Raw genomic sequence first — 10,148 nt, forward strand, 5'->3', positions numbered from 1 at the left:
TTTATTACAAACACCTATTTGCAAAGACGACGAAACTTCTGCCACTGGAGGGCGCACTTCCAAATTAAAAGCCAAAAGCACGCGAGAGCAACCAGCATCCTGTTGTCTGCTGTCACTTTTTAGTCTTCGCAGTTCCCACCCAGTTTATACCTAAAAAATGACGGCTGCTATTGCGACTTCGAGGTGGGTGGAAGTATTTGTATTCATACTTTTGTTTTTTATTCACTTAAACCTGCAAAATATGTAAACATTTGTAGAAAAAGCTGCTGACGACTAATGTTTTTAATAAAGGAAACTTTTCAAAGTTGCGAAAGAAGAACCGCCCCTTTTTGCAAAAATGCAAACATGGCCATGTGCGCATTATTTGAACTGAACGTCTGCTTTTAAAAGTACCATTCGGAGCGGTAGAATTTAGAAGTAACCCACTACTCTCTGACCATGAAGCTCTAGATAAATTATATGCCAGCTGGCTAAATGTTATTTTGTAAATTTAGTAATGTAAATTTTTATAATGTAATGTTTTGTGTGTACTGTAGTGTAAGTCTAACTGCTGAGAATTTGAATTGATTTGTTTATATTGAATGTGTAGCCTAAATTTGTAACACTTTTAATTTTAAGAATATGTTGGTGTATTATTTGTATTGTTTCTACATAACTGCTGCGCTGGAGCTGACTGAAGTATCAAATCATACAGAAGGACACGGCAGATGCCTGCTCCTTTTCAGTTTTTTCCCAGATCTATAAATAAATGTTTTATTTTTATAAAAAAATTAGTAGGGCCTATAGCTGGAAGCATTTGTACAAGAATGATGGACAAGAATATAATCTAAACATGAGTTGAAAAGAACTGAATGGGGCCATAGACATAGTGATAATAATCACTGATATCACTTGGCTAACTAGTAAAGTTAGCAAAGTCCACTAACTTAACCTTTTTTCAGATATAAACTATTAGTTTAAGGACATTTTGTATGTTGGAACTGCCATGGTGGAAGTTTGTTGTCATTTGGAATCAATTGATTATTTACAATCAATGTTTTTTTTCCCCCTTTTCTTAGGGAACTCAAGAATAAAGAGACGGGTCTGGACATATCAGTTCCGGAGTATCGAGAAGTGAGTGGACTGCTGACTAAGTATGAGGAGTACCATGTGATTGTCATCACAAGGCTTTCACACTTCAAGACGAACAGGAACAAAACAGACGACACTGTACAGTTTATGGTACGTGTTAGTCTGAGTGTGAAATAAATGACTTGTTTAGCATCCTTCCTTACAGGTGGTCAGTTTGGGTAGTGGTGTCTTGCCTCGCCTTTCACCTTTGGGAACCTGGTTCGAATTCCACCTGGGGCACTGTAGATTGGGTTTTCTGTCCATACTTGACTGCGTGGGTTTTCTTTGGAAATCAGTTCCCTGGATATTCATCCCAAATCTTAAACTAAAATGTCTTAATTGTTAGTTTGCTCTCTTGTCGTTTGGCTCCTGAAGACGAGCAGAGTATACTGTTCGAAATGTAGAGACCAAACCGGCTCTTTTCAGAGCCACCACTCCTTCAAAAGAGATTTTACTCATGGTTGGTACCCGCCAGTTTACTATTCACTTTTATATTTATATAGTTACTCTAATAAGAGTGTTAAGAATATATTATCCAAATCCAAAAAAACAGGTCGCTACAGATTTCGCCCCTCTTTAATCAGTCAATAAAACTTTAATATAAATTCCAGGTTACAAAGAAGTACGGTGACTTTGAAGCTCTACACAAAACCCTGACGGAGCGTTTCCCAGCGACGATCTTCCCCGACATGCCGCGTAAGTTGTTCATGATGAAGGACAGTACTCCGCAACAGAGACGCGCATGTTTTGACAGCATCATGCGATTCATCGCCTCCAACACAAAAGTCTGCTCCTGCGCTCCTGTTCTGCAATTTCTCGGTAATTATTGCTTTTTTTTTCATTCCCTGTTCACATGATGTCCCCTCCCCCCAAATCTCCTCTAAAAGGTGTTTTTTTCTTGTTTCTTTTGTATTTTTCTCTGCTCTCCTTTTGCCAGATGTCCTCTACTCCATCTTCCCCTAGGTTGGTTTACCTGATGTCCCCCCCCCCCAAAAAAAAAATCTCCCTATTCATTTCCTCTGCCCCCTTTGCCTGGCGTCCACTACCAATTCTTTACCTAGGTTGGTTTTGTGCCCTGCAATGTCTACACGTTTTTCTTTTCTTTGCCCTCTTGGCGGGATGTCCCCTCCCCCTATCTCCCTTATCTAGGTTGGTTTTATGTTCTGCAATCTGCATTTTCTTTGTATTTTTTCCCTGCCTCCATTTCCTGGTGTCCCCTCCACCAATATTCCCTAAGTTTTATTTTAGTCTTGTGTTTTGTGCTCGGCCACAATCAAGGGTACGCATTTTTGTGTGTAACAGTTGGAAAACCATTGATGTAGCAGTTTTTTAACATGCTATTTCATATATTTTAATTAAGAATGGCAGTGTCGATGATGCATAAAAAGACCTTGAGTTTGTCAAAAACAAGATCTGCAGAGAGTTACTCAAGTATTGTTCATTTGTTGTCTTTGTTCTTTGTAGCAAAAAAAAAAAAAAATACCCAAGATTGTGGCTGTGCACTTAACTGCAATCTGTAATCTGAGGTTAACAAATGTTAACTGAGAAAACTATGTAAAGAGGGGAGGAGGAAGGTGTTGCATCCCCCACAGTCCTCCCAGTTTCTAGACCTTTAGGATGACTGGTCATTTTTTGTAACTGTAGTGTTTTTTAACGTCTTACTTACAGGTGTAAATCCAGACAAAGTGAATGAGCTTGAAAATGACCAGGACTCGACTCAAACTGATGAGGCAGACAGTAAAAGCGCAGCATCAAGTTCAACGTGGAAACGGAGTACCGTATCAAGGTACAGTAACATACACAATCAGGAGGCTTAAAAAAGGGAGCAATTTCTGGTGTGTATTGCCCTGCCAAAAGGTGCAGTTTTTGATGTGTGGCAGATGGTAGACTTGTATACAAGCCATGAATGTTTGTCGCGGTAATAGTAAAGTTGTGGTTGTGGCGTAATGATTCATGTCTCCGCGATTGAATACTGCTCTCACGGGATCACTGCTCTCGCGCGAAGCTGTTGGCTGCCGACTACTCCCCCATGCAGTAGGCTCGCGGGGGCAAGATCATTGGCAGTGTTGCTGGAATCGTGGAGAGATTGGGAATGCTATCACCACGAGAAACATTTAAAGACTTGTCCACAAGTCTAGTCGTGTGGTGGAGAAGCCCACTAAACTCAACTTTGTTGTATTTTGGCCCAATTTCATGGCTGTGCTTTCCAAAAGAACCAGTGCTTGGGGAAACAGGGAATCCTAGTTGGTTTCACTGTGGGTTGCCCTTGTTTCTTGATAGGGGCATTCACTTATCTTTTTCTTGATTTGATTGGTTTTGGGTGGGGAAATGAATGGAAATGGGGTTTGGGTGGGAGACGTTACAAAGATTTTAAATTGAGTGTGTAAATCTTTTCTCAAGAAATACACCATGAGGCAAACTGACTGGGTATGTTTGAAATTAGTTTGGGTTTGAAAACAGAAAAAATTACTGGAGCAGGACTTGAATCAGCATCCTCTAGATTATTTTATCAGTGTTCTACCAACTGCTATGCAGCCCTAAGTTGGCAGTCACCCTAATAGTCAATATCTTTATCCAGGGGTGGCGGTCAGAAGCCATTTGCCGTAGCTGCCGTGTGGCCAGGGATCATACCTTTCTTTTTATTCTTAATAAATAGGGTAGATGGCCTTAGCTTTCGATCTAAACCGGACCTTCTTCAGAGGCATATGAAACAAGTACAAACAAATACATATCCATTTATAGAAAAAGAGAGGGGCAAAGGGATTAAGAGAAGGATCCAGAAAGAAGCGGGAAAATAACAGCCAATCAAAGTTTCTATTTCAGAAACAATTGGTGGCTATGAACCAATAGGAGTAAAGTGGCGAGGACAAAGGATGTTTAGTATGAAAGGATGGGTTACTGGACCATAAAAGCGGTCAATGCATTGTTCAATAACAATGCAGGGAAACATGAAAGGGTAGAATTAGAGAGCAAGTTGCATCATGATGCAACTAACAATGGTCAATTAATAAAGAATAGCAAGATCAAAGGCAGGATGGTATTAAAAATAGGTATGAGGGACCTGTAGAAAACAAGGGGGGGTTACTTACATGTGATTCCTCCATGGTAATAGTAACAAATTTATAAAAACAACTTAACAAATTAATTTATACTTTTTATTTCTTTTTATTCTTCATATAATAAAGTTCGGGAAGCCAGCAGTCAAGCTTGTTCAGTGACGAAGTAGAGGATGAGTTTGACTTCTTCAAAGAAACGTCAGGAGGACCAGGAAACAGCAATGAGTTGCTCGATGAGGACGACCTGTTCTCCACAAACCCCAACACAGCGTCAAGCTTAGCGGACAAGAAGGGTAAGTGCTCCTGTCAAGGAGCCACTGTGAGTGGTGTGTGAGGAGAGAAAGGCTGTTCAGACATGGCAGATTGGGTTGAATGTCCCTTGCTTTGTGGTATGAGTTGAGTGCCAAGTATATATGCAGAGAGGTAATGGATATGAGGAAAGAAAAGAATACTTGCTGTTGCAAGCTTGTCTGAGAGGAGTGTGCTGTAAGGAAGCATTCAGTACGGCAGGTTGACTTTGTCCAAAAAGTCTGCCCTGAAGCGGCGTGCCCTCCAACCCCAACCCCCCTTTCTGTTGACACAAATAAATTTTGGATCGGCCTTTGAGACTGGCACTCAAATACTTCTCTCTAATTGAAATAAAAAAAAGCTTTAAAGCTTATAATTGCAAAGTTATATTTTCAAACACTCTTTTTTTTCCAAGCCTATCATCTCCAAAAGGTTGAAAAAGTACTGTGTTGACTCGCAGCAAAGCTGTTTTTACAAAGCCCTTAATAGACTCTTTAGGAAATAAAAGCCTCCAACTGTTGTTTAATGTCCCGACCTATCAGCATCGAAAATCTAAATAACTTGTCTAAGCCGAAGTCAGAGCCCAAGCCAAGACACACAAGACAGAGCCCATGGCGAAGTCGCAGTTTCCAAAAGGGCCATTTCGATTTGCTCAAAATCACGATCAATTCATAGAAACTTGAGCTAGACAAACTTGGTAGACGAAAACACAAAATATTTGCAAGACAAACAATTTCCTATATAACCCAGAATAACGAAATCACAATATCATCAAATCAAACACAGTCATTGATCTCAGCCCACCTTGGTTTTCTTGATATTGAAACATGCTTCAAGGAGATTTTAAGAACTTAAGATGGAAATATGGATAATCTACAGGTAACTTGGTCCGGTCAACACACAGGGTTTGGTATTTTTTTTGTTTCAAACTGCTTTTGTTTATTATTTATTTTATTATTGTCAGTATCTAAGTGAAGCTACCTCCTGTGCAATGTATATTTGAAAAATATTTATTTGCAGTACAAAATGGTTGGGGGATAAATCCTGTGCTCGGTGAGACAAGTTTTATTTTATTTTATTTGGAAATTTATTTAAGTTGGTTATGGCCTATAGTTGTTTTGGGAGCCATGTGATTTACGTTAAAGGCAGTGGACACTATAGGTAATTGTCAAAACTAGCCTTCACAGTTGGTGTATCTCAACATATGCATAAAATAACAAACCTGTGAAAATTGGAGCTCAATCGGTCATCGAACTTGCGAGATAATAATGAAAGAAAAAACACCCTAGTCACACGAAGTTGTGTGCGTTTAGATGGTTGATTTCGAGACCTCAAGTTCTAAATCTGAGGTCTCGAAATCAAATTTGTGGAAAATTACTTCAGAGGGAGCCATTTCTCACAATGTTTATACCATCAACCTCTCCCCATTACTCGTCACCAAGAAAGGTTTTATACTAATAATTATTTTGAGTATTTCAAATAGTGTCCACTGCCTTTAATGCTGAGTTCTTTTATAATTTGTGAAACAGGGTTATTCAGTGTTAAATCAATATAAGAAGTGGGAATATAAAACCTGATACCCTTGTTAATTTGTGTTATGTTAATGGGTTTACATGGTGTATGGGACAGCTTAGGCTGAAAAAGCCAGCGTTTGCCACATCGAATCAATCATAGCCTTAAGACCTGCAATTGTTGCTAAAAATTGGTGGTCATTCGTTTTTCAAATGACCTTATCCTCCTTACCGGTAGACCACAATGGTTCATACAGGTGCCTATAGGTGAATGCATGCAAGGAATTCCATCTTGATGTTATGTTTTGACGTAAGAGTAGTTTGAAGTTTATTGAAAGACGGAATGCTCCACTCAACCCAGTTTCACCTGATTGAATGGAACATTCCATTTCTCAACTCGTGAAAATATTCCAATCATCGCACTCATTTAAACATTATTTTGTGTTATTTGCATACTGTAGAGTTACACACAACAACCACAGTGTTTTCTCCACATTGTTTCCGTAGCTGATCAATGTACCATTTTCCCATCAGGACGAATGTTTCATAATGCCAGAGAATTACAACTTGATTGCATTTTAATGCTGAAGTCATTGACACCGCATTGGAAGTTAGTGTTGAGAGACTTTTTTAACAATGTGTGCAGTGAGGAGGCCCTCTTGTGTTTAAGGATTGCCAACTCTGGAGAGTTGTCCTTTGTGACTGTAGCTCTATCGTGCCTGAAACCAGAAAGGTGTGTAGTAAAAATCAATGGATTCTTGGATTGAAAATAATGACTTTTTAAAGAATGTTTAAAGCATGTGAATACCATAGGTAATAGTAAAAAACTAAATTGAATGTTTAATTTAAACCAATTAATCATCCACTGACTGATTGCCATTTCTTCAAAGTGTAATGACCTTGAGGAATATTCATTGATATCCTAAACATATATCTAAAAGGAGGCTCATCAAGTCTCAGCGATGTTTTGTTTTTTGAGGTGCACAAAAACTATTTGCACTCAAGTATTAAGCACATATCCCATATCAAAAATAGACCTACGAAGATCTAGACATGGCCATGTGACTCTACTGGCAATCAGGATAAACTGTCTAAGGTATTTATGAATCGAAAAGAGGAAGGGGGGCACGATAGACATCTATGCCTTCCAGCCTCGGTGCGGTTATAATTAGCTAGAGTGTACGAGACATACATGTACACAAGGTGGCTGCACCATGACTTAAAGTGTCTTTACACAATGACCAGATGACACAGTTTCCTCTTGTATCCCACTCTGTCGTCGGTAAGAATCAATCAGTCGGTGTAAAGGACAAGGCTACTACTACAAAGTCCTTGCAACCAGTCTGTAGTAATTGGTCTGGGACTGGATTGTTATTGGAACTGGCTGGCGATTGCCACAACGTCCCCTGCAGTAGACGGGAACATAAATGACAGCAAGTGATACATGATGCGCCTGCTGATGAATGTGCAAAGATACTATGCTACAAATCTTCGCACTAAACATTAACATTTTTGTTGTCTCCTGTCATGCCCCCCCCCCAGTATTGTCTGCATACAAGTGGCCTCGTTTTTTAATCAAGGAATCGACAACGTATGTATCTCAGCATCTGGGTACTGTTATCAGAACTTTGGACAACACAAAGGAGAGAGATCATCTGGTCTTCACAGGCTTGCTGGGTAAGTCCTATCTTTCTGTGAAATTTTTGTTGGAACCAAACATGGAAATTAAAAGTGATGTGGTTTATTGCTCGACACTTTAGATAAAAGTTGCATCCCATAAGGTGATCCCTCTGCTGCAGTTTCCCAGGTTGTATTGTAAACTTGGTGTGTTCTTAGCTGTACAGGAGTTAAATGTTCTGATTGGCACCCTGACAAAAAATATTGGCAAATAGGGAGATCGCAAGCATCAGGGTCAGATAACTCGGTTGACAGTGCCGGCACATTAGTCCAGGTTCAATAACCCTCCCCCCCAAAAAAAAAATACTAACAATAATAAATAATAACAAATAAATCAATAAAAAATAGATAATAATAATGATAATTAAAAGTAAATTACCCAGTAAGTTTCTCTTGTGGTTGTTTATTTATTGACTTGAATAAAATACAAGATGATTCAATGATGCTGTTTGGTTGTCCTGCTGGTAATTAATCACATGGTACCAATTTCTATGCCATTTTCAGTCGGCAAAAGAACTAGCCTTGCAAATTTCTGCAACCAGTCAAACGTTATGCACTATAATAACTGATCGTTATTTAATGATTGTATACAAGAAATCGTCCAAAGATGGCTCCTAACCGATAAATGTGTCGCCACATTGTCCACACAAGTTAGAAAAAAGGCTATTTAAGTTTTGGTTAAGTGTGAATGCTGCTTTAAGAGTCGGTTCAGGTAAATAATTGACATAGTTGCTCACGGTCAAAAAATGAATTTTTGTTATACTTTGTGGGTGGAAGGGCCTTGGGGTGCAAGTAAACAAAATTGCATTTTCAACTCTATATATAGCCCGTTGCCATGGTTATGGCTCATTTGTTTTTTGACCATTTTAGGCCGATTTTGGGGTCTGAAAAACTGGTTTTTAGCTCATATTTACAACTCCACCCCAGCAAAATGCAAAATTATTTCAAAAAACCTTTTATATCACTACAAAGTATCATCCTTGGCCTTCCTTGAGAAAAACAATTATTGCTTTAAATATCACCCTTGTGCTATTTTTGCATCATGCATTACAGTATGTTTTTGGAACTTGCAAAATCAAAATTTTTACCCTATTTTTGGACCCCAAAATGTCAACTTGCCAGGGGTCTCAGAAAATTTTCCTTTCGGCTGTGATTAGGGCCAACATTGGTCTTTCCATATCTGGTGTCAAAAACTTGGGCATTTGTATCCTGTTGTGACAGTACTGCCTCAACACTAGACTTTTTTCCAAAAAAGGTGAAAAATTCCTTTTTAAGGGTCTTTTCACATAATATCGACATACGTGTCCATTGTAAAAAAAAGAGGAATATTTTTCTTATACTTTGTGGATGGTAGGGACTTGGGGTCCAAATAAACAGCATTTACCTTTTTAAATCATAATATAACACGTTGCCATGGTAACAGTTCATTTGTGTTTAGGCCACTTTAAGCCGATTTTGGGGTCTGAAAAACATTTTTTTAAAGTTAATATTTACAACTCCACCCCACCAAAAAACAAAAATATTTCATAAAACCTTTTACATCACTACAAAGTATCATCCTTGGCTTTACTTGAGACAAAAAAATATTGCTATAAATTTTACCCTTGTGCTATTTTTAGAACGTGCATTAGAATATGTTTTTTTGAACTTGCAAAATCAACATTTTTACCATACTTTTTGCCCTCAAAATTTCATTTTGTTTTTTGGTGGGGTGGAGTTAGTAAATATTAACTAAAAAAAAAAGTTTTTCAGACCCCAAAATCGGCCTAAAGTGGCCTAAACACAAATGAACTGTTACCATGGCAACGTGTTATATTATGATTTGAAATGTAAATGCTGTTTATTTGGACCCCAAGTCCCTACCATCCACAAAGTATAAGAAAAATATTCCTTTTTTTTTTTTACCATGGACACGTATGTCGATACAATATGTGAAAAGACCCTTAAAAAGGCATTTTTCACGTTTTTGGGAAAAACATCTAGTTTTGAGGCAATACTGTCACAACAGGATACAATTGCCCACGTTTTTGACACCAGATATGGAAAGACCAATGTTGGCCCTAATCACAGCCGAAAGGAAAATTTTCCGAGACCCCTGGCAAGTTGACATTTTGGGGTCCAAAAATAGGGTAAAAATGTCGATTTTGCAAGTTCTAAAAACATACTGTAATGCATGATGCAAAAATACCACAAGGGTGATGTTTAAAGCAATAATTTTTTTTCTCAAGGAAGGCCAAGGATGATACTTTGTAGTGATATAAAAGGTTTTTTAAAATAATTTTGCATTTTGGTGGGGTGGAGTTGTAAATATGAGCTAAAAACCAGTTTTTCAGACCCCAAAAGCGGTCTAAAATGGCCAAAAAACAAAATGAGCCGTAACCATGGCAACGGGCTATATATAGAATTGAAAATGCAATTTTGTTTACTTGCACCCCAAGGCCCTTCCACCCACAAAGTATAAAAAAAATTCATTTTTTGACCGTGAGCAACTATGTCAATTATTTAC

At 38.4% G+C, this 10,148-nt stretch overlaps 1 protein-coding gene across 1 annotated transcript; it reads left to right on the forward strand.

Annotated features, from left to right (window-relative positions):
- Positions 1-87: 87 nt before the first annotated feature.
- LOC117301096 (HCLS1-binding protein 3-like) lies at positions 88-5,326 on the forward strand. Its single transcript, XM_033784980.1, has 6 exons — positions 88-183; positions 1,059-1,221; positions 1,722-1,929; positions 2,779-2,896; positions 4,296-4,459; positions 5,292-5,326. Exons 1-6 carry the CDS (start codon positions 158-160, stop codon positions 5,324-5,326), a joined length of 714 nt encoding a protein of 237 aa, XP_033640871.1. The 5' UTR covers positions 88-157.
- The last annotated feature ends 4,822 nt before the right edge of the window (positions 5,327-10,148 follow it).

Source organism: Asterias rubens, chromosome 16 (assembly GCF_902459465.1).
Source record: "Asterias rubens chromosome 16, eAstRub1.3, whole genome shotgun sequence".
NCBI classification, from domain to species: domain Eukaryota; kingdom Metazoa; phylum Echinodermata; class Asteroidea; order Forcipulatida; family Asteriidae; genus Asterias; species Asterias rubens.

What these genes read in the sequence shown, in the direction of transcription:
- LOC117301096 (XM_033784980.1), top strand. Translation starts at nt 158, where the DNA reads ATGACGGCTGCTATTGCGACTTCGAG. An exon ending in GCTGCTATTGCGACTTCGAG is followed by an intron (nt 184 to 1,058) that starts GTGGGTGGAAGT and finishes CCCTTTTCTTAG; the next exon opens with GGAACTCAAGAATAAAGAGA. An exon ending in AAACGGAGTACCGTATCAAG is followed by an intron (nt 2,897 to 4,295) that starts GTACAGTAACAT and finishes CATATAATAAAG; the next exon opens with TTCGGGAAGCCAGCAGTCAA.